At 43.2% G+C, this 24,544-nt stretch overlaps 1 protein-coding gene across 4 annotated transcripts in view; it reads left to right on the top strand.

Moving 5' to 3' along the window:
* The window catches only part of ADGRL3 (adhesion G protein-coupled receptor L3), a 780,978-nt gene that overhangs the window by 622,786 nt on the left and 133,648 nt on the right, over positions 1-24,544 (top strand). For 3 of the 4 annotated variants that reach the window (XM_058667263.1, XM_058667265.1, XM_058667262.1), the window contains 4 exons: positions 100-402; positions 4,796-4,899; positions 10,692-10,877; positions 13,736-13,774. In XM_058667263.1, the coding sequence (XP_058523246.1) occupies positions 100-402; positions 4,796-4,899; positions 10,692-10,877; positions 13,736-13,774 (632 nt within the window). The remainder of the gene's footprint in view (positions 1-99; positions 403-4,795; positions 4,900-10,691; positions 10,878-13,735; positions 13,775-24,544) is intronic. The other variant, XM_058667264.1, reaches the window with a different exon arrangement.

Genomic DNA, 24,544 nt, shown 5'->3' with positions numbered 1-24,544 from the left:
ATCTTTTCTTGAAAGAATAGCGCTATCTAAAAGTTTAGCATACCCAAGGACCTCCTGTGATCAGGCAATGGGTGTGACTGCTTCTGCATTTTCTTTCAGGAATCTCCACCACAGGACCCCTGGGCATGGGCAGCACCACCACCAGTACCACCCTTCGCACCACGACGTGGAGCCCAGGCAGGAGTACCACGCCGTCCATGTCTGGCAGGAGGAACCGGAGTACCAGCACCCCGTCTCCGGCGGTCGAGCTGCTGGATGACATCACCACACACCTTCCCTCAGCCTCATCCCAGGTGCCAGCTCCAGAAGAGAGCTGTGAGGCTGTAGAAGCCCGTGAAATCATGTGGTTCAAGACCCGTCAAGGCCAGACAGCCAAGCAGCCGTGCCCTGCGGGGACCATCGGTACGTCTTTCCAGTGCGGAGCTAAACATATGTTCTTCCTTTGGCTTCATTTCTAAAGGCACTTTGCTTTGCTGTGTGTGTTTCCTTAAGTTATTACATACTTTGTTACTTTGCTTTTGAGTGGAGGCTGAACTCAGCAGAATGACAACCCAGAATTGGAAAATGCAATCTGAAGCCACAGTTCGGGGTTTCTGGGGAATAATGAGGGATTTTGGTTGCTGGAGTGGCAGGTCTCAGGGTCAAGGCAGGTTCAGGCGGCAGGTGTTGGTCCCTGCAGCGCATCAGCTACCCAGCAGGAGGCGCTTGCTTGCTGGGAGTTGGCCTGTCACCTACCTTGTGGTAACCAATGGCAGAAAATGAGGTCGAATACTTTTGTATTACAAGATCGCTGAAACAACCTAAAATTGAACAAAGAAGATGGTTCGATGATACCATTTAGATGTTGTCTTCCGGTAGCCAGGAGCTCTTAGCATGCTGACAACAGCAGCCCTCCCTCTGGCTCGCACTGTCTGCCCTAGCAGCAAAAACAGCAGCACAACCACACAGGCGTACAGATCCCTGCCCGCAGTGTTACTGACAAGATTTGTCATATGCCTAAATGACAATCTTTTCAGTTTCCAAGTTAAAAGCATAATTACCCTGATTTGTTTTATCTACACTCATCTATGTAATACTTGAAAGCAAGAAAAGGTTTGCATTCTTCCCTGAAAATCTGTACGTTAACAAAAGACACAACAGATATCACTGATTTTGATTTTTTTAAGGATAAGGAGTTTTTTTACTTTTTTTTTTTTTAGAAAATGTCCCAGTACGATTATGTCATTCCAATTCCAGGGTATAGGGGCAATTTAAAACTGTATTGGAAAATAGAATTTAAACATGCAAAACAAAAAGTTGTGAAATCCATGCATTTGGGGGTCTTCAAAAAGTTCATGGAGAAAGAATATTATGAGAAAAAAATGGTGCATGAGTTTCAAAATGTTTTGCACCAAAACCTAATACTACTTTAACATTTATTTTCACTTCATTTTTTTAAGGCAGATGTATTAGGGAGATGGAGTTAGGGAGAGAGATCATGCATTCCCAGGGTTACTCCCGGACGGCCCTCGGTGCATGGGACCAGCTCAGGCTGCAGTCAGGAATCTGGGCCTCCATCCTGACCTCTTGCGTGACTGGCAGGGTCTCAGTACTTCTGACACCGTCACCGTGCCTCCCAGCTGCGCAGCCGCAGGCAGCTGGCAACAAGGCACAGGACGATGTCACCCCCACCGAGTTCAGTGTGAGAGTTTGCAGGAGCGAGGATTCACCTGCATGTTAAGGAGCCAGTGCCAAGCTTTGGCAGGGGCAGTGAAAAGACTGGGAAAGGAAAATCCAATTGGAGGAAATAGATGCTGTCCTTGTACATGCTTTGGTCTCGAGCCTGCCACTTGGGGAGTTGCAGTTAATGCAGTTGAAAAGTTGGGCGGTAGGTGCTGACTTGTTTGCCGACTGTGCGTGCTGGAAAGTCATTGAGAGCATGAAGCAGAGGAGAGCAGGAGGGACAGAAAGTGGTGAAGGCGGACAGCATTACAATCATTCAAGGTTTCCCAGAATGGACATCAATACCAAGGTGTACCACAGCCTGTGAGGCCTTTAGAAGGTGTGCTTTAAAACTTCCAGGGCCCAGCACGGTGGTCTAGTGGCTAAAGGCCTCACCTTACACATGCCAGGATCCCAAATGGGCACCAGTTTGTGTGTCCCAGCTGCTCTGCTTCCCATCCAGCTCCCTGCCCGTGGACTGGGAAAGCAGTCGAGGATGGCCCAAAGCCTTGGGACCCTACACCTGCATGGGAGACCTGGAAGAAGCTCCTGGCTCCTGGCTTTGCATTGGCTCAGTTCTGGCCATTGTGGTCACTTGGGGACTGAATCAGTGGATGGAAGGCCTTTCTCTCTCTCCCTCTCTCTATAAATGTACTTTTCCAATAAAAATAAATAAATCTTTAAAACAAAAAAAACTTCTTCCCAATTTCAGAAGAATAGTGGCATATTTCTGAAGAGCAATGTGCTTTTAGGTAAAGTAATTCCCCAATCTTTGTAACAGATGTCTGAAGTCAAGGCTTTTTAACTTAATGATGAAGGGACAAGGAACTTAACAACCGCGGTACAGCAGATTAAGCTACCACCTGATGTGCCAGCATTGGAGCACCAGTTGGATGCTGTTCCAGCTCTCTGCTAATGTGCCTGGGAATGCAGCAGAAGATGACCCAAATACCTGGGCCCTTGCCATCCACATGCATGACCCAGGTGGAGTTTCACGTTCCTGGATTTAGCTTAACCCAGCCTCAGCCATCGTGAGACTTGGGAAATAAAACAGTGGATGGAAGAACTCCAGTCTCTGCCTCCTTTTTTCTGTCACTCTGCATTTCAAATAAATACAAACAATAATACATTTCAAAGACAAAATGAAGATGAGGAAACTGTGGCCTGAAAATAAGGGGAAAGAACAAAGATTCAAGTCCCAGACTGTCTTCTAATTCAAATACCACAGACGATTCAGAATTAAATATTATTCCTCTTTATAATAAAGGCATGGAAGCTTTCAGAATATTTTTCCAATCCTTTTCTGGAAAAAGAAATAAGTAAGTATGTACTTTTTATAAAAAATAAGGATGCCTTTTTGTCTTCCCATGACTTCAGAGAGAATGGTATTTGGAAAGTAGAACTAAAAGTTGCTTGGTTTAGGGGCATGCGTTTGGCAGTGCACCTGCCTGCGTTGGAGGGCAGGCACAGCCGCAGGCTCCAGCTCCTTGCTGGTGTTCGCCCTGACAGGCAACACGGGTGGTACACATAGTTAGTTCTTGCCACTCTTTTGAAATGCCTGGATGGGGCTCCAGGTTTTTGACTAATTTGTCAGCTGTTCTGGACGTGTGGGGAGTGAACCAGTGCATGGGAGAGCTTCTCTGTCCTTTTCTGGTTTTCAAATTAAAATCTTTGGCAAGGTGAAGCTGCCACGGTTGTGGCTTTTGCCCCATGTCACAGGCCTGGAGTTGAGCGCCACTTCCTGCTAAGGCTCCCTCTAGGAGGCCCAGGATGCTGGCTTAAGTATTTGGGTCGTAGCCACTCACCTGGGAGACCAGAGTGAGTCCAGGGCTCCTGACTTAACCCAACTGTTATGGGCATTTGGGGAGTGGAATGGTAGGGACGAGCGAGGCAGGAGATAGACAAGAGAAGGAAAAGGTGGAGGTAGGAAGGAAGAAAAAAATGGAAGAAAGAAAAAGAAAGAGATTAAGACATTTTTTAATCCATCTCTACTATGTCATCATCATCCAAAAACAAAAAGAGACATTTTTAAAAGGACAGGTTGACAGGTTTAGGGCCTGGCATGGGTTATTTCATTATCTCACATGCTTGCTTGTTCATGTCCTGGCTGCTCTACTTACAAGCTGGCTTTCTTCTCATGGCCTAGGAAAAACAGCAGAAGATGGCCAAGTGTTTGGGTCCCTGCCTCCCATGTGGGAGATCCAGACGAAGCTCCTGGCTCCTGCAGAATAAGAGTATGAAAAGTATCTCTGCCTCTGTGTCCCTGCCTCTCTTTCTCCAACTCTGACTTTCAAATAAAGAAATGTTTTTAAAGTCTATTTAAAAAAAAGGGGGGGACGCTGTATCAATATTTGACCTTTTCTAAGAAAAAGCCTTTTTTTTTTCTTAGACAACATTAGTATCACCAATGACAGAGCATTTAAGAATACTAACAGAATGATACCTGATGAATTCCATTTAGATATGCATTTTTACAGAATAACACAAATATTTTCATGTTCCTGAAGTATTATCTAAGAAGTTGGTTATTGTATGGGCTTATAGCAAATCATGTCAAAAATCATTTCATGATTTTCTTTCTTTTTTTCCCTTTAAGATGTATTTAATTTTATTGGAAAAGCAGAGAGAAGGGGATACAGAAAGAGCTTCCGTCCACTGGTTCATTCCCCAAGTGGCCATAATGACCAGAGCTGAGCCAATCTGAAGCCAGGAGCCAGAAGCTTCTGCATATCACATGTGGGTGCAGGGTCCCAAGGCCCTAAACAGGGAGCTGGATGGGGAGCAACTCAGCCAGGAATGAGGCTGAAGCCCATACGGGATCCTGGCACACGCAAGGCGAGGACATAGCTACTGAGTCGTCACGCTGAACTAAGCAATCATTTCATGACTTTATAGCATGTGATTTAGCAATCTAGAATATTCTGGTTTGTTCCCCTACATTTCTCCAGTGCCAAGCATATATAGTGTTGTAAACAGTATCTCAATTGAGTCATCCGATTTTTATCTTTGTTCGTGTTTACACAGCACAAATGGGCAGTCATTCTGAGAAAAATGTTGTGAATATACCAACAGCTGTCTTCCCCTGGTTCCCTAGGTGTATCTACTTACCTATGCCTTGCTCCTGATGGGATCTGGGATCCCCAGGGACCTGACCTCAGCAACTGTTCATCTCCTTGGGTCAATCATATAACACAGAAGGTGAGTTGCATGACCAGCAAGAGAAGGTTTGCAATATGTGTTCTCCCGTGTTGATAATTGCCTCTGCTACTTGTATTTCTATCAAACGATAATTGTTAAATAGTAATTGAGCAGTACAGTTGGCTTCAAGAACATACCCATGAACTTCCTCTAGGTCAGGAGCTACTGATTATATTAATTATATTCTCAGCAAACATTTCTGTGACATTGTGGAATGCAGATATGGGTGTCCGAAAGGTATTAAATTTGATTGAGCAAATCCATCTAGCATATATGCATAAGGCTTTTCCTGTGGAAATAATAAGAAAAAATGTCTACCTTTGGAATATTGAGCTTTTGGATAAATGTGCCGTAACCCAATCCTTTAGCAGTGCTGGCAGTATGCAGATGCATAACAGCATTGTGGATGCAGATTTGGAGGGCTTATTGGGTTGCAATATGTTGGACATTTTTACTATTAATGCACTGTGGGCCTTTGAATTGATTTCATTACAGACGCAGAGCAGATGTGCACTGATGCCAACCGGGCCGTAGGATGAATCCTTATTATCGCAATTTCTGTGGATTTACACACTCCTAAAAAGGACGGTCCATCTATGGCACATTAGCTGTGCCGAGGAATTTGCAGGAGAGATTTTTTTCCTGGGAAATATTACAGATGATTGCCTCACTAAAAGCTTGTCTCCGCCGCTTGCTCTCTTCTCTATTTGTTTTTAACCAGTCTCATCCTCAATAATATACTGTCTAATAATCCACCCACAGCCACCCAGGGAGATCATTTAACACATGAGCCACAATCATCACTTTCCCCTCAATCACGGGCGAATGGCGGCTCTGCGGACTCCAGTCCCCCTCTTCCATATGCATCGGCACACTTGTTGCTCCCCGTTGCTATGCCGCTCCGGTTGCAGCAGGCTCTCTGCCACCATTTTTACCTCCTTTGATTTTATGAAAGTGTCATCCAGACCCCAGGGCAAATAACTCTTGGTGGGTGTGATCAGATGCAGAGATCAGCAGTGTGTTTTTTTACATTAGCAACTTCAATACTCCCTAGAAATTTCGCCCAGAGGTTCATATACATTCAGCCATAATTCACCTAGAAAGCTCCGTGTTTCCATGATAATTTGTGAGCGTGGTTGGACTGTTTCATTGTAGAAATTGCTGAGCAACTTCACTTCATAATCATATTTAATTCCTGTCTTTGCTCGACAGCCCTGCTAATCTTAGGACAAAAGAGCTAATTCCTTTCAAACACCAGACAGCTGTTGCCCATTTGATTCTTAGATGGGGGTGTTTGTGTTTTGTCAGATATACATCCTGTTCTCCCAGAGTTTTCTGTTTCATTCCGGAGAGTCTATAAAATTATGTTATGCTGTAATTATATTAAAATTAAACAACTTAGGCAGTTGGAATCTATGATAATATCTTAGGCGGGCTACTCGTAAATTTATGAAATCTTGAGTGCTGTACCAGGAAGCGTTTGGAATCAGCCCCTTCCTGCTCACACATGAATAGGGGGGCTGTTGTTCTGGCTGGATCCTTCCTGGAACACATTCCTGGGAGAACAGCAGGTGGTCACCTTGGGCGTCCATAGTCACTCACCTATACTGTCGCTTTACTGTTTTTGTTGTTTTACCAAAATGCTGTATATCTTAATCATTTACATGACTCACTGAAGACAGAGGAGAGTGGAGCAGGTTTCTTTACCACAAAGCTCCAACACTTTCAAATATTAGCATTGGAAGCCTTCAGCAGAAAATCTGTAAGTCCCAGAGCTATTTGTATTTTCTCTCCACCCTCCCCAAAGCATCTTCCTTTCACAGCATCCATCCTTTTCCATTACTTATCTCAGTCCCAGAGTCTCAACCACAAACAGATGGAATGTTTGAGCAGGATTTACACACAGTGGTACTGGGCAGTGAAGGCAGACTGCACAGAGGTAACCAAGAACTGATGGGAAGAGATGCTTCTTGCCCAGGGTGTGTGAGATGCCAGGTGGAGAGACCAAAAATGGGAAGCAGAGAACACACCCTCATCTCAGGAGACCTATCAGAGAGAGATCTCAGGCATTAAATACCTGAGCTCACCCAAACTCCTTCCTCTAGCCACCTGCCCAGTCACCCCATTGGCCACACCCAGCCAGGAGCCTGGAGAAGAGGATGATTTTTGTGACTGCAGGAAGGTAGCAGGTGTCTGTGAACTAGCAGAAAGAAGAATCAGTTCACACTGAGGTTCTCTCTCCTCTCTCGCTCTGCCTTTCTTTCCCCATCTCTCCTCTTTCTCCATCTTCTCTTCTTTCTCCTCGCTGCCTCCCCCTCACTGCATTTTTCTGAGTTATTTCTGCCATGTTGAAAAAGTAAAGTGAAATAGTTATCTTTATTCTTCATTCATTTTCTTTTCCTTTAATGTCACTTTGTACATTTCTTACTTTTAAAGAAATATAATATTTTAGCTCCTACTGAACATACTGGAGAAAAACCACCCCGTCGTTTTCTAGTGCAGTTGTCATTCAGTTGAAAGGTGATTGTCATTGAAGTTGGGTGGTTTACTCCTCCCGATTGTGAGCCTGAAGGGAGAGGCCCAGCCTCTCAATCCTTTCAGGCTGCAGAAACAAAACCCTGCAGAGTGGAGGAGCAGTGGATCAACAGGCATTCCTTTCCCATGGCTGTGGTTCTGGGTCTGAGGCATTCTAAGAACTGACTGCAGGCTGATTCCGTGTGTTGCTAATGACCTGCTCTCCAGCTCAAGGGTGGTGCGTTGCCACCGTCAGGGAAGGGGGTCAACCTGCTCTCTGATGCCTCTGTTATAAGGCACCAATCCTACTTATCAGGGCTGGACCCTCGGGATCTAATTGCCAACCACAGGCTGGCACCACTTAATCCTGTCAATCCCACTCAGAGGGCTGTGTTTCAAGTTTTAACCAGCTATTTGGGTAGACATACACCTTCACTTGCCTCCTTCTGGGCTTCGTAGTGCCCAAAGGAAGTCAGTGGCTTGACAGCTTGGAGAGCTGAGACTGGTAGGTGTTCATTCTGAATTGGATTACTATTTCCCCAACTGAAAAATGGGGTTGAATATTTATTTCTTTTCTTTTCTTTTTTAAAAATGAGGTATTTATTCATTTGAAAGGCAAACTTACAGAGTGAGGGAGATACAATGACAGTTGTTTCATTTGCCGGTCCACTCCTCAGTTGGCTGCACTGACCATGCCAGAGCCAGGAACCAGGAACTTCAGTTGGTTCTCCCACTTGGGTAGCAGGGGCCCAAGTACTTGGACCATCTTGCACCGTTTTCCCAGGTGTGTTAGCAGAGAACTAGATTAAACTGGAACATTTAGCCCGCTGTGCCACAGTGCTGTTCCCATAAGCAGTCATTTCCTTATTAATAATATTTGCTCACTATAAACAGCATTCATATACAAATCAAAGAATCAAAATGATTATTTTTAGTCATTTGACCATTATCTAGTCAAAATAGCAAATTTAATTTACATGTTCTTTAAAAATGAATTATGGTTTCTTCTTCAGCAGTCAGGCCACAGGGGAAAATAGACAAAGATTCTTGATCTGTTTTGATACATTAGTACAGTTAAAGATTACACTTTGTGTGACAACAGAGTATATTACTTTTTCCTACTGTAGGAAAACATGGTTTTTTTCTAAGGTCAGAATACAGTGAAGAAATTATTTACAGATAAGCCAGAGTACTTTCATAATGATGGGACTTAATAAAAAGCAAAACTTACAGAAGGAAAAAGTAAAAATTATACAGTTTGTCAATGGGAGAAGAGAAGATTCTGGGTGGGAGAAGGCTTTCTGAATGCAAAAATGGGCAGAGGAAAAATGGTGGACGGATGATGGAAAGACAGGGATTTCCTCCCAAACTATGTTACAATCTTCAGCTTTTATTCAAAGCTAATAAATTGGCTCACAGACCAATCGAGGACTCAGTTTTTCAAGAGTTATTTTTGATTTTACGTATCTTCATTTAAAGAATTCATGGTGTATTCAGTATGGTGTTACCATTACTGAATAGCTTCCTAGTGATAGTGATGTACCTGCTGAGTGAGCTTGGCTTCCTGAACCTTTATCTAGTCAAACAATTATGGGAAAAATGAGGTCCTGACCTGCCCCAGGGGATAACCTGTCTCTCTTGCTCTAGGGAAAAGGGAGGTCCTGACCTGCCCCGGGGAATAGCCTGTTTTTCTTGCTAGTGGGGAAAGGAGGGCCTTAGCTGCCCCAGGGAATAGCCTGTCCTCTCTTGTTACCAAGTCACAGTTGTTTTTTTTTTTTCTTTGACTTATAGCAAACTGCTGGCAAGGTTATTCCATTTTCCAAATAGGAAGGACATAGATTTCTAGAAATGATGTTGTTTTATAATACAAAATAAACCAGCTTTCTGCCTGGAAGACCAGGTTGAATTTGCTGTATCTTAATTTCCCCATTTTAACTTCCTTTGAACTTGAAGAGAATGAAAGGAAATTGTTCCATAATTTTACTGGAGATCAGTATGCCCGTAACTTGATACTTATTTATCCTGCCTTTTGTTGTAGTCAGAAATATTTTGTTTACAAGTGTTTATAGTTTATAGTGAAACAGAACTTTTCAAGCATTGTTAACTTAGTGATTCCTCCATGGATTGTTCTGGTTGATGTGGGAAATCTTGCAAAATCTCAAAGCTGATATCAAGGAAAAATGTTTTTATTGTGGCATGAGTTACAATGCAAGCATCGTTGTCTCTGTCATCATTTTGCCCCCAAGTGAATCCATGATTGAATCCTCCCCCATTCTGCTTTCAGCTATAATCCTGCCATATCAACGCAGACATTTTTTTTTTCCTGACTTATTTTCACTAGCTCACAAGATGTTTCAGTTTGTGCTTCTTTCAGTGAAACAGTTTTGGTAAGATAGAACACACCGACGGATGGTTTCCACCCTGCCTCTGTGCACTGAAGAGCCCAGGCAGGAGTCAGGACCGAGAGAGAGGTTCCTTGTTGTCCACCAGGGCTGCAGTGAGACAGATAAAGGTTAAAGACCACAAAGAGAGTCACCTCAGAAACCTGGGGTGGGGGGAAGGCAGGTGGGCATGGTGGAGCTGACCTGAGTAGAAGTTACAGAGCTCAGCGATCATCAAGTTCCATCAGCCAGAAACCCCGGGATGGCATTCAGACCCCTCCGTAAGTGCCTCCACTAAGCCAGTGAGACCCGAGGTGTGTCAGATCTTCACTTAGCTCCACCGCCACCGCAGACACTTCTCATCGCCTCACGCCCCTTTCATTTTCACCTAAGCTTTCTGACCTGTTTTCCTGTTATCAGTTTCAAATACAAACCTAACTAGACCACTCCTGTTGAATTCCTTGGTACTTGCCCTTTGTTCTTTACACAGTTTCCAAAATCTTCATCCTGTCTCGTCCACTCCTTGTGTGAGGGCCAGGTCTAGTGCTGTCCCCAAAACAAGCCTTTCTCTGCCCATTTCCCAGCTTATTCCTCTAGTGAGGAATCCATCCAGGTCCTATCTTGAAATTCACTGAGAAAACAGTAGCGCAAACCTCAGACGTTGGTTTAGACCTAGCTGGATAATTAAAGTGAGCATCCTTTAGACATTCCTTACCAGGAGCTGCCTGAACACATGCGTGTAAAGTCAGGTTTTGACGAAAAACATCAGTTGGCAGAAAAACTGGGTAGTATATAGGAGTGTAATAATTCGACTTGGTGATTCAAACTTACTTTGCAAAAATAAATTGTCGTCAGAGACCATCACTCCATCCTTTTTACTCTGTTTCAAAATCACAGTTGAAATCTGGAGAGACAGCTGCCAACATCGCCAGAGAGCTGGCTGAACAGACAAGAAATCACCTGAATGCTGGGGACATCACCTACTCAGTACGCGCCATGGACCAGCTGGTGGGCCTCCTGGATGTGCAACTCAGGAACTTGACGCCAGGTGGAAAAGACAGTGCTGCCCGCAGTTTGAACAAGGTAAGGACCTCAGTTAATGTGTCCTTTGGATTGTTAACACGGTCAGGGAAACTTCCTTGCTTGATGCTTCCTGTTAGAGCATTTGAAAGAGGATGGATAGTCAGTTTACTCTACATCCACATTTCCTTGCACTGAATGCACTATCTGGCTTTTAACCTAAAAAATAATAAATCATAATCTCACCCTACATTTTTTGAACTTACAATTCTATTTTCCAGAACAACAGCCATTGTCCTGTTTCTTTTATGCTAATTTTTTAACAAAATCGGTTAATGTGGCTAAAAGCAATTTATCTTTTTTTTCTTTCAAACCTGCATATTGAAACATTTGACAATAACTGGTATCTAATCATTAAGTAGGAATGTAGAAAATAGCATTAAGGTGATATTTTAATACAGGTGATTTTAAAATGAGACAATGTAACCTATTTAATGTTGCTTAAATAAAAAATTCATGGAACAAGTGATAGCTTCAATTTTTACTTCATTTATTTTAAAGTACTAATAACTTACATCAACATTATTAAAATATGAAAACTTATGTGTGTATCTGTAAGTATAAATTGTAAGCAGTGAAAATGCCTGCAATTTTTATTTTCAGTTTCAGGGAAATACATTTTTTGAAGGTTTATTCACATTTATATAAATAGCCCATTTTATTCATGTGAATTATAAGCAAACTATTTTATTTATATAAAATATGAAATTTACATTACATATTTATAAGGAATATCAGTTAATGATGTAATATAGCACCACATGGTGAACTAATCTCAAGGTGAAAAAGTTTAGAATTGTTACACTCAATTGGCAAGTGTTCTCTGCAAGGCATTTGTGTAGTAAAGATGCTCTAATTAAGGATGAATTTTAGGGCCTTGACTATCATGGTAGTCTTACTCCTTTAAAAAAAAAAGAATTTGATAGTGATGGATTAATGGTCCTCTATAAACTTCACTAAGACAATATTGTCCTTTAGAATTAAATTTAAAAAAAAGTGACTGCAGAGTTGTCTTTTAATAATGTTTGGTGCTTCTCTGTCTTACTGGGGTAAGAATCTTACCTGAATCTGAAGAGCAGTTTTTAGTAACTAGTTTTCAACACAGAAAAGCTAGATACTTTATTGAGCAGTTTGCCTTTTGGTACTGTCTCATCCATTAAAAAGATAAGGTTGAATGAGCATAAAGAAATTACTTTTGACACTTATGCCCTGATAGGATAGAATCCATAGGATAGAAGCCTGTGTACTCTGGGTGTGCTGTGAGTTAAATGTGCTGCTACCCAGGCATACAGGTTTCTAGGAATGAATATTGCCACCAATTATTATTATCATAATGTACTGAAAGTGGTGATTTCTATTAATGTTACATATCCATAACAGGACTTGTTACAGCAATACTTTGTATCTTTATTTGAAAATGGTATTGATGTCTGACACTATCAGGTTGAGTTGGCAATTAATGTCACATTCTAACTGGCTACAGCTAATGAGCTCGCCTACCCTGAATATCAAATAACTACATAATGGGCAAATTTCCATTTGTGAAGCTTTTTAATGCTCTCTTTTGTTTCCCACTTGGTTCTTTCCAATTGTTTCTATAATCTGGGCTGTCATATGTTAATTTGCATGATGGGGTACTGAGCTGGGGAGGGCAGAGGGTTCTCCCCTGCTTGCTGCCTTGCCCTCTTCTCCTGTGGTCCCTGCCTTCCCCAAAGCAGTTATAACCCATCAGATCTGCAGTCAACTTGGTACACATCAGCTGTGCTCTGCATTGAAATTCTGGAGGGTTAAGAGTACTACAAACCATGATGGGAGTCAGTGATCCAAGTGACAGTCCTGACAAGTACTTGCACTCATTCTTCACTCAATTCTTTAGAGGAGTGACTGCTCCCAGTGCATTCAAGAATGCCTCACTTGGAACTGGCAGAGTATTAGCCACAAAGACGGCCTCCCAGCAACTGCTTCTGTAATCTGGGTAATAGTAAAGGTGAATGTAAAGAAAAGTTAATAGGAGAGAGGAGAATACCCAGAAAAACATGACTTCGTAAATCTTGAGTCATTTCTTTACCTAGGGTGAATGAATTGTCAATAAATTCATTTTAGCACCAGAAAAAAAATATTTGGACTGAGTATGAATTACTGTCAGCCCTTTAACCAGAAAAACCTCACTGTGTTTGCAAATGAACATACTCCACCAAAGTTTCTGAAATGGATATAGACATAGATATATACATATATATATATATATATATTTGGTTGAAACTGTCAAAAGATATTTTTTAAAAGCAGTGATATAGCAGAAGATTAATCACACTCTTTTAATCAAAGTTATTTATTTTTCTTGTGGGGGTATTTTTCCCTCATAGAAACAAATCGTCATAATGAATGGGCATTTCTGTTTTCCTGATAAATAGAGCATTTTGTTTGCATGAACCAATATATGATTTGTGGTGCACATTAATCATCTCAATTATCTGAAAGCCGCAGATAATTTACCACCTTTAAAAAATGAGTTCCAATCTTTTGACATAGCCCATTTTTAATTTTATGTGTATCTTTCCATTTGTGGGCCCATCAGTTAATAACTAGCCTGATGCGAAATGGATTGCTTGTGTTGGATGTGGCATATTGATTCTGACTAACATCTACTAAATGTATTCAAAGATCTCTTGCTATCACTAATAGCTTTGTCCCCTCCAGTCTCCCTTGGGCTGCCGCTTAGCTTTTACACTGTTCTAGAACGTAGTGAGGAACAAATTCAGGTGTTCTGTGTAGATGTGCTCTTGTATTTTTCTTGTTTTCTTCTGTCACTAATGTGTTTTTTCTATTCTGTGTTTAATCTGCTGTCTTAATGGATTCAGCTTCAGAAAAGAGAGCGCTCTTGCAGAGCCTATGTCCAGGTACTTTCTGCGTTTTTATACATGTCTTATGGTGTTGAATTGTCTCTGTTGATGAAGGCATGTTTGGACTTCTGATGCAAAAATGATTGTGCTCTATTGTTCTGGTAGATTATCGAACTAAATGTGTTTCAGGGAGGGTATGAAGGGTGGGGATGGGAAGACATGTAAGAGACCATGCGGAAAAGAAATTTGACACCCAGTACTCTGTGAGAACAAGGGAACACAGCCTACGCAGCAGGGCCAGCTTGAGGTGTGGACCTTCTGACGACACTAAGAGGTGAGTTTAGCATAATGTATGCATTTCTGTTTGCTCATAGAGGTAGATACCAGCCAGTATTTGAAGTGCAAGCAATTCACAAGTGTCAGACAGTGAAAGTCATGTGACATAATAAGTAGTCCACAGTAGTTGGGCTAATATGCTTCCCATCCAGAATGGAATTGTACGTTGATTCAAGACTTAAAACTCTCTTACTCTTTCACTGCATAAGTCTTATTCCTACTGTCACTGGGAATCTTACGCAGCTTGCATGCCTTACTTATTATTTTTTTGGTAAGCAATGAACTGTTTGTGTATGTTTATGGGCTTCATAGCATAGAAAGCAATCCCAGAACCAAAATACCAAAGGACACAAAATGAAAAATGTTGGAAAAAAAAATCAGGAAACTGTAAACTTCTTTCTCTATTGCAAATCACAACCTATGTAAAGAGGAGATCTGCCTGCATCTACAAAGGGATGCCCACACTATGACAGCTGAATCAGAATGGCAGCATCAGGATATCGTACCAGGTTTACTCACAAGTAAATGTAGTACTGATACATTTACTTAAAAAAAAAAAAACTCTTCAGAAATTAGGCTCTATAAAAGAAGTTTCAGTTTGTGGGCTTCTACATATTGCATGATCTGAATGCTCACACGTGCAGGTCTGGGGAGTACGGAACTGAACCATGTTTAGGCAGCCACTTAGCACACAATTGTGGCAAAAGAATAGATATGCTTGGAGGGAGGGTGATTTCAGTTGTGAAAAGCACAGTACGGTAAACATTTTCATGAATGAATGAATCTGTGTGCTAGCTGTGATCATTCTAGCTGGCTGCTTTAAATCCCATACATGAAATCCTTCATTTCTTGAAAAATCGTTGGAGAACAAAGCAGACATGTACACCATGAGAATGTGCATTGTAGATAATTCTGATTGATAAATGTTAATACATTTGCACTTCAGGTAAGCTAATGTACTGTTGAATAAATGCAGCTTGCTTAGTTATACTGATGTTCTCAGAATGTTCTATGATCAATTTGATTTGGCTTGGTGTTTATGAAGTCTCTATAGCAAGATCAGATTCCATTACGACTGGTCCCTGTAAGTCAGTTAAACTTGTTGATGAAGCTGTTTATTATTATTCTGTAGAATAGGAAAGATGTCTTTGCCTTACTCTTCATTAACTTCATGACTGAGGCACCTGCACCCAATGCCAGATTAATGAGAGAAATGCAGATCAAGGTATTAAGTGTACTTCTTTTGTAACATGTGAGCCTTTGGAAGTGAAAGCCCAAAGAAACAAGAAAATCTGTGTAATTTTAGCATTAGATTGTATAAAAAGTGAAAGTCTGAGAAATGCAGTTGGACAAAAGGGATATGAGAACATGGTGATGACTTGGGTGAACATGGTAGGTTCTCTTTGTTCAGATTTATCTGGGAATCTCTGTGTCTTTTGGCTCCCTTCCTGTGTCTGTAGGTGAGGCACCCAGAATTTTGTGACTTACAGTGGAGACTAGGGAGAGGGGTAGGGTCAGAAAGTTCTTTCTTGGTTTTATGGATTGATTCAGGAGCGAAGTACGTGAAGAATAACTGCCTTGTACTGTTTTCTCATATGCCATGGTGCCATATTTTGCAATGGTTTCTCTTTTTTTAATTTTTTAAACCAAATTTTTATTTATAAAAAACAAATTTCAAATATTTCTTACATAGTTTTAAGATGCCCTTCATCCTTCCCTCCATCCTCCTATTACTTCTTACAATGACATACTTTTAATTTTCTTTTTTTTTAGAACAATTTCTGAAAGATTTATTTATCTGACATTACCACATCTGCTACCTTAAAAAGCTCAGAGAGTGGGGCTGACACAATGGCTCAACTGGCTAATCCTCCACTTCCAAGTGCTGGCATCTTGTATGGGCACTGGTTCTTTTTTTTTTTAATTATTTTTTAATAATCTTACTTAGTTGATTAGCGTACAAAGGGTCAAGGGCTACAGGGTCAAAGTGGGTAATACCATTGTTTTCGCACTAATATTATCATTTTTCCCTGTATCTGGGGTCAGGGGAGAAGCAAAGGGAAAAGCCCCACCCAACCTCCCACCCATCCCAGATCCCCAACGGGAGGCGTGCTCCGAGGGTCCTGCTCAGACAGTTTCGATAGTTCATCAGTTTTGGATTGCTGCCAATCTCGCAGTTCCGATCACAATGAAACCTATTCAGAGTCCACTGGCTGACAGTCTCTTCATGGTTGGGGTTCTATGATCAACAGTTCAGTTGGAGGGATCTCCAAAGAAACTTCATCTGAGATAACCCCAGACCTGATTCTTGCATGAGTTTGCTAGTACAGAGTCCAACACCGTCCGTCACACCAATCAGCTTATGTTTCCGGCCCTGTCTTCCTCGTGAACCAATGGATATTGTAGTCCAGCTCGATCCTACCCACTTCATACTCGGTCCTCATGCAAACCAGTTAGAGCTACAGCCTAGTTGGGGTGACTTTCCATAACCTCTACCAGTTCTGCCCCCTACCCTGGTTCCCATGCTTTCCAGTATGTACCACAGGGTTGTCCAGTCTGTCCCACACCCATTTAGCTCTCACACACGTCAATGGGCATTGAAGCCTAGTTCAACCCAACCAACCTGCTCTCCAGCCCATACACCTACTGGCAGGTGCCTTTCTGTCTAGCCACCCCTGCCCCTGTCCTGGTTTTCATGCTGTCCAGTAAGAGTGGTAACCCCGAGGGAGGTACCCACTATTTCCCTTCTAGGCCACACCCATTCCCGGATTATGTACTCTCCAGGTGGTTCTGGCATTTGACTTGACAGAATTAGGTCCCAGTGCCAGCCTCTGCCAGCTAATGCTGCAGCTAAGCCCAACCAACCTCCACCCACTCTAATTTTTGCTTGCACCAGTCAGAACAGTCAGCCCACCTTGGCCCTTCCCTTATCTAGCTCACATGAAGTCCACAGGTGTTATAGCCCTGCCTAGTCTGATCTGCCCCCATCCCAACTCACACTTTCCAATGGAAGTAGTTGTCTAGCAGGGGAGCCCACATTTCCCTGTCAATTTTGCCTCCTCCCCCTGATTATCACATGTGCTGTTTGGGCGCTACAACCACATTTGGTACGGCTCATCTCACCTTGGCATTCCTTAATGTATGCTGGTATGTGTCACAACTGAACCTGGCCCGACCTACGCTCTGTTCTGGTGCTCGGATTCGCCAGCGGGTGATGTGAACAGGTTCAGCCTGGTCTGCGCCCAATCCATGCCATGTATGCCAGTGGGATAATTTCCATTGCCTGTTCTGGGCTGTTTCCTAATGTGCTCCTTGCGCTTACCTGCAGGGATTGTGTCCTGTGAGAGAAGTTGTCCAGGCTCCTCCATCAGAAACTCTCCAGTGCCACATTCCGCACATACCAGTGGATCCATGAGCCAGCCCTACTCAGTTCACCTCCTGTCCTAGCAGGAACAGTGGCTTTTCCTGACTGGCCTTCAACCCAATCTGGTTCTTACTGTTGGATGTTTCAACCCAGCCATGGCTCTTCCATACCCCCATACAGCTCATACATGGTTCAGTAAGGGCTGAGACCTAGCCTAATCTGTCACACGATTCCCCTGGTCCTCCAGAGTACCAGATGGTGTTGGAGTCTGGCCCGGCTTGGTACTTCTAGTCCCAGTCCACACTTTTGCCAAGTGAGATTACAACTGTATTCTGATCAGAATGCAGCACCCATTCCAGCCCATGCGCTCATTGGTGGGAAACTCAACCCAGCTAGGATGTCCCCTTAGCTGCCCAACCGGGCCTGTTCCCAGCCTTAGATCACGCGCATGCCAGTGGTTGCTCTGACTCTGATTGGCAGAGCCCCCTCACTTGTCCTGGCCCCTTAGATGCTGTGGCTTAGTGTCCCTGTCTCACACAGATCAGTAGGTGCAAGGACCTACTTGGCATGACCTGTGCTCCAACCTGATTTCTGTTGTTTCTTGTGAGTTAAGGTTTGTTTGGCCCTGCCCATTCTGCCCCCTTCCAGTGGCAGCCCGGACCACCCCACATCCTGTTTTAGGATGCACATTCAGGTGCTGCTGCCTTGACCTGCCCTGACTGTTGTGGGTTCCTATACCCGTGAGTGATGGCAGGTGCCATGGTCACACTTAGCTTAGTCCATCGCAACCCCAGCTTGCAAGCTAACCAGGGGGACTTGTATTTCCACAGGGTTGAGACCACACAACCCCACAGAGTCTACCCCCAGACCAAGTTCTTTCGCATGCTGGACAGAGTCTTGACCCTGCCAGATGTGACCACTCCACCACTCCACCACACAGTTGGGTAATGGTACCTAACCCTATCAAGCAGCCCCCCATCCATAGCTTTGGTGTGGACTGGTGTGTGGCCGTCAGTGATGCTCTCTGCTAACAGCCCATCTCTGGATTCCTAATTGGGCTGGTGAATCTGTCTAACCCAAATTATCTTATGGATACTTCCCTCCAAACCACCAGGTCTCAGTCCCCACGCATGCCTGAAACTTTCATGACCCTGTCAAAGGGAATCACCCAGAATTCACTTCTCACCTACACTAAAACTGGCCTTAGTGATGGGAGTCCCCAGGCAGCAACTACATTACTTAAAAACCCCAGAGTTCGCCGCCAGACGGCCAGCAGGCAAAGCCTGGCACCACTTGGTGCACTGGCTGCCCAATGCCGAGGGAGTCATTCACTGCCTTCCCCAGCATTGGGTCCGACCCGGCACGGGCACCCCCCACAGCCGCCACACTGCAGGGAGCTGCACTTGCCCCCAACCCCAAGGCCTGAACCCCTCCCAAACTCACCTGGCCGCAAGATCTTAGCGGCAGGGCGGAGCTAGGAATTTTTACCCAATTCCCAAGTTCCCTCATGGTGGGCAATAGTTTATCTTGTACCTCATCCATTTTCGCTACTTTTACTCTCATGATTCCTATATAAAATGAGCAACTAAAAAAAAGAAAGTTGTTACTCTTTTGTGAGTTTCATTCTCAGTAGGGGTTGATATGTCTTTTCCTTGCGAGTTCATTTCCTAGATGTCTGCACTGGCAAGGGCTAAGCCATACACACGGCAGAGGCCTGAAACTCCTCTGGTTTCTCACAGATGGGCGCCCATCACCTGCTGCCTCCCAAGTGTGCGGTAGTTGGAAAGTGAAATCTGAATGAGAGCCAGAGCTTCAACACAGAACTTGGCATTAGCACACAGGCATCCTAGGCCATACCCTGACCACTGTGCAGAGCTTGTGCCCCAGACCCTGGGCCTTTAGTTTCCCTCTCACTTTATGAAATCATAATTTCTGAGCCTAAAAAATTCTTCAGATATTCTTTTCAGCAATATGGGGAGAAAATCACTTTGAGAGGTACCTACACACATTTGTTTATGGCATAAATACTTGTAAGACAAAGGGCACATATACTCATGCATATGAGCTATACTTTGAGTGTGCACAATAAGTAGAGAGGGCGAAACATTCGTCTGAAAGCAGAAGACCATTTTTGAGCAGTATTGGGACTGTTTCTGATGGCAATCTATGCTATGCTCTCAATGGGGCCTTTGGGATAATTACCCTTTCTGTATTTAAAACTATGAAATGCATGGTCATTCAAACATGAATCTCTGATGGAAAATTAATAGCACAGTTTATTCAATGGCTGACTTCCTGGTGTTCTAATTGCCTGGTTGTGAATAACTGTTCCAGCTATTGACGAAGCATCTGATAAGACCGAATACAAACAAAACACTGGTGAAGCAGAAATGCTGTGCTCACTGGTACATGCCCTCGCCTGGCCCTCTGCGCAGTGCGCATCGCTCCCTGGTTAATCATGTTTTCCATTTCAGGCCCTTAGAGTTTGAAGAACTAGTTTTACATTCCCTGTTGTTTCTCTGTTCAGGATATCTGTGAAACACATGGCAAATACGGTTGAGGTGCTTTTGTAGTAAATTAGAAATAGCTTATTGTTGATTTAAAAAAAAAAAAAATAAGTTGTTTCTTTTGGCACAGCTCCTGATTTTTGCCTGGCCTCATTTTTGCTCTTGTGGACATTTTGAGAGCAAACCAGGAGATGAGAGCTTTCTGTCTCTGTCACTCCAGGAAATAGACTTTTTTGTTTTTTAAGAATAAGTACATTTTTTTAGGCAGCAGGTATGTGACATTGTTACGCAGAACAATTAGCATACATTCTTATTTAATATTTCTAGCAACCCCTAAATGTAATTCTTGTAGTTCTGAACTTAGAAAAGTGTATGTGGGGACCCAAGAAGGGTTAAAAGACCTTTGAACTACCATGCAACTGGAATTTTTCATTCAAAGGTCAGTCTTGGGATTTAGAAACTTACGCTCCCTAAGACACTGCTGTAGCAGAGAGGCCTTGTTTTCTGGTAGAGGAGCTAATGTAGGTAACGGTTGCCTCCGTTTGCACTGCACTTCAGGGATGAAACAGGGTAAAACAGCTTTCCTTCTATCTCAGTGTTTCTTTTTTCCTTACTTCCTTTCTTCCTTTTTCTTCTCCTCTCCTCACCTCTCTTCCTCTAGTATCAGTTATGGATAAAAGGGCAAGGTTTTATTATGCTAAGAGAAGAAAAACCAGGTTGAAAATAAAGTAAATATGTAGAAAGAACTGCCACACTGTTTTTCCGAAGTGGCTGCACCATTTTGCATTTCCAGAAGTGTTCTGACTCTGGCATACTCACCAACATGTCTTTCTCTTTGGAAGACGTTTGTTCTGGCAATGAGGTGGGAACAGGGCAAGGCTTGGGGGTATGATCCCTGGCCCAGTAAACATGCTGGTTTTTGGTTTTTTTCCCAAGAGAGGTGTGTGATGTTACAGAGAGACAGGGAGTAGGACAGAACCTACAACTGCTCCCTCAGATCACCGCCTTGTGGTTAGGTGAACATACCAAGGACTTTGCCGTTTTGTTTTCATTTCTCAGCTTCAGATTGTCATCCTTTCAACAGCAGTGTTTGTTCTCTGGCTTAGCAGGAACTGTTAAGAATTGCTGGTGTCTCTTTCACTGTGTCGAAAGCAGGGTATTTTCCTGTTGAAGCAATGTGCTTTAATTTGCATCAGTAGTTTCTTCTGTCTTCATTAGGGTGCCTGCAGTCAGCCTTTCTTAATTGGGAAATGTTCACCAAGGTACATTTAAGGTTCAATGGGAAATCTTGGAGTCATTCTAACGTGCTGTTGCTTGTCTAGCCAGAAAAACTGGTGGTGACTGGCTTCAGTTTCTGACTCCAGCTTCCTGTTAACACACCCTGGGAGATGACAGGTGATGGCTCCATTGCACGAGTTCCTGCCACGAATGCAGGAAACTTGGATTATGTTGCAGACTCCTGGCTTCAGTTTGCACATGCTCAGCCCAGACCAGTGTGTACATCTGGGGAGTGAACAGAAGATGGGACCCTTCCTGTGGTTTGTCTTTATCTCTCTGCCAAATTAAAAAAGGATATTTAAGAAGCCCACTTCACACCATGTCTGCCATCTGCTCAGTACCCGACAGTGTCTGGGTGTCGCCACAACCCTCACAACGGTCTCCGAATCTCATCTGCCAAATGGCTGTCTTGCACACCTGTACCCTCCATCCCTGTGTTTCTTTTCAGGCGTTGCTTGGATACCCCCCCCCACACCAGTCACTTATCTCTTGCTTTCCCGGCTAAGTTTTTGTTTTTTCCTTAGTATTTGCTGTCACCCGACATGCTTATATTCAACTAGGGAGTGGTTTATATTATGTAACTACAGTTTTCATCCTGAAGAATAGCAATTGCTCCATTCTGTGCAGGGCTGTATCTCCTGGGCTGATGAAGGCAACTGGGCACATTTGCTCAATGAATAATTCCGGAGTGTCTGTGTCACTGAGAACTGCATAATGCTTGCACAGTCCACGAAAGACATTGATTTTGGGCTGCTGGTACCCAACACAGGTTTCTACTGCATTCCTAAGGGAAGACAAAGTAAATATAGAAGGTGAAATGATAATTGTTGTTCCATGTTGAAATAAAAGACTTGTTTTGAGTATCTTGCAACCCTAAAAAGCAGACCACTTATTTTATACAAATAAAGAGAAATGAAAGAAAAGCAGATATGGACCTGCTCTTCTTCTTTTTTTCTTTTCTTTTTTCTTTTTTTTTTTTTTCACATGTCTGCCAGATTTTGAACTTTTTTTTTTTAAATTAAGGAGAGATAAAGAAAGAGTTCACTTCTGAAATGCCTTCCCAAATACCAGGGCTAGGCTAGACTGATAGGAGCCAGAAACTGCGTCTGCATCTCCCACGTGGTAGCAGGGTACCAACTATAGAGCCAAGTCGGCTCTCTTTCAAGAGGCACGTAATCAAGAAGCTGTCGTCAAGACAACGCAGCACTTGGTCCCACCTTCCGATAGGGGATACTGACATCCCTAGTGGTGACCTAACCTAATGCTTAACCTGTGTCTTAACTCTTGTCTAGTTGTGAGGGATTTTAGTTTTAAACATTTACCTTATTTGAAAAGCACAGAGAGAGAAGAGAGAGATCTTACATCTCTTTTCTCAGTCCCCAAATGCCAACTTCCACTTGGGCTGATCAAAGCTGAGGTAGGCTGGAAACTCAGTTTGCACTACTTGCTGCCCCTGAGGCTGTGCTGGAGAGAGGGAGGACTTGAACTCAGACCTTGTGATAAGGGATGAAGACGTGCGCCTTAACCACTAAACCAAATCCTAGTTCCTGCTGTATTTTAAAAGAATACACTAACCTGCAGGAGGAAGAACTAAGGGTTGAAGCGGGGTGAACAACTGGGCAATGGTGGTCATTTGAGTTTAGCTCTTTGGCTGGAGGATCAAGTAATTATTCACATTCAAGATTTTTTTAAAGGTAAATAGAATCTTTGCGTGAGATGTGAGATGTGAGAGAAATCAAGGAGTGAAATGACAAAGTGTTTTGCCCAAGCAACTGGAATGGTGCCATCATGGATGGAGAAGGACCATGTGGGATGAGTTAGACCAAAGAAGAAAAAGACTTCACTCTGGGCTGTGTTAAATTTGGGATTCTTATTAGATATGCAATATAGATGTTAAATATGCAGCTAAGTACACAGCCTGTAGCCTATAAATACTCATTTCACTGTGTGAGGCCTCGAGGAACACTTGAAGCCTACAGAGCAGATGGATTCCCCACAAACCTGATGTGGCAGAAGAGAAAGGAATGGGAGACGGTGCCCCAGGATACCATACCAGGACGGGGTCAGGGAGAGAAAGGGAAAGTGGCCATACAGTGTAAAGAGCAGCCAGTGTGGGCCCGGCGGCGTGGCCTAGCAGCTAAAGTCCTCGTCTTGAAAGCCCCAGGATCCCATATGGGCGCCGGTTCTAATCCCGGCAGCTCCACTTCCCATCCAGCTCCCTGCTTGTGGCCTGGGAAAGTGGTCGAGGACGGCCCAATGCTTTGGGACCCTGCACCCTCGTGGGAGACCTGGAAGAGGTTCCTGGTTCCCGGCTTCGGATTGGCGCGTACCGGCCGTTGCGGCTCAGTTGGGGAGTGAATTATCGGATGAAAGATCTTCTTCTCTGTCTCTCCTCCTCTCTGTATATCTGACTTTGTAATAAAAATAATAAATAAGTCTTTAAAAAAAAAAAAGAGCAGCCCAGTGAAGGCAGGGCTGACTGGGAGAGCTGTTTTCATTGAAGGAGGAAGAAATGAGGCCTTGCTATCTGTATTATCATCTGTAATATCGCAACATTTTAGCTCATTGCTTGTGTCCTAAGTTTTATTAATGTGGACTGTCTGTGAACCGAAGTTGCATCTTCCACCTTTGACACAGCGCAGATTGAATTATGCCAGTTTATGCGTGTGCCTTTGGCACGTGAGACAAGATGCAATCTAAGCTTCATTTATACTACTAGGAAGAAATTAATGAGTATTTCCAAGCTCCTTGTTTGGTCACTTCATTGGCTGTGTGACAAAGAGCTCTGTGGTGCATGTCAAACAACTTTCAGAGTCTTCTAATGACTTGTGCTTTGCTTGACTTGTGCTACTATTCTGTGTGGCCTGTCAGGCTGGGTATCCTTGTTAAATTGGCTAGAATAAATTGGCTAGCAGTGTGCATACAATATAGTATATTAACTATAGCAACAGGGAGTAGTTTTAGCAGCTCTTTCAAGAGATTTCGATGTTTGCCCATAAGCATCAAAGCCAACCCAAACTTTCATTTGATATAATTAAAAGGACATCTGAAACTAGTTTGAATCACAGCAGGTTCTTGTGGTTAGGTAACCCTTTGTTAAAACCATGAGAACTTAATATATTTCACAGCTTGATAAATCTGTACTTGATTTGTGTTAGTAAAGGAAAAAATATAAATCTCTACCCTGCATGTTTCTGCTACCCTGAACTTACTGTTAAAAGACATTGAGATCAAAGAAAATGGCTTCCATTTGCAAGACAGAGCAGTTTCTTTTAGACAGTCGTCATAGGCATTACATCTTCCAACTTGTGGTCATTGCGTGCTGCTACAAGGTGACTGCTG

The sequence above is a fragment of the Ochotona princeps genome, chromosome 7, assembly GCF_030435755.1.
Source record: "Ochotona princeps isolate mOchPri1 chromosome 7, mOchPri1.hap1, whole genome shotgun sequence".
Classification (NCBI taxonomy): domain Eukaryota; kingdom Metazoa; phylum Chordata; class Mammalia; order Lagomorpha; family Ochotonidae; genus Ochotona; species Ochotona princeps.
The sequence above is the reverse complement of the archived record's forward strand: the minus strand, read 5'-3'. Positions and strand labels throughout refer to the sequence as shown.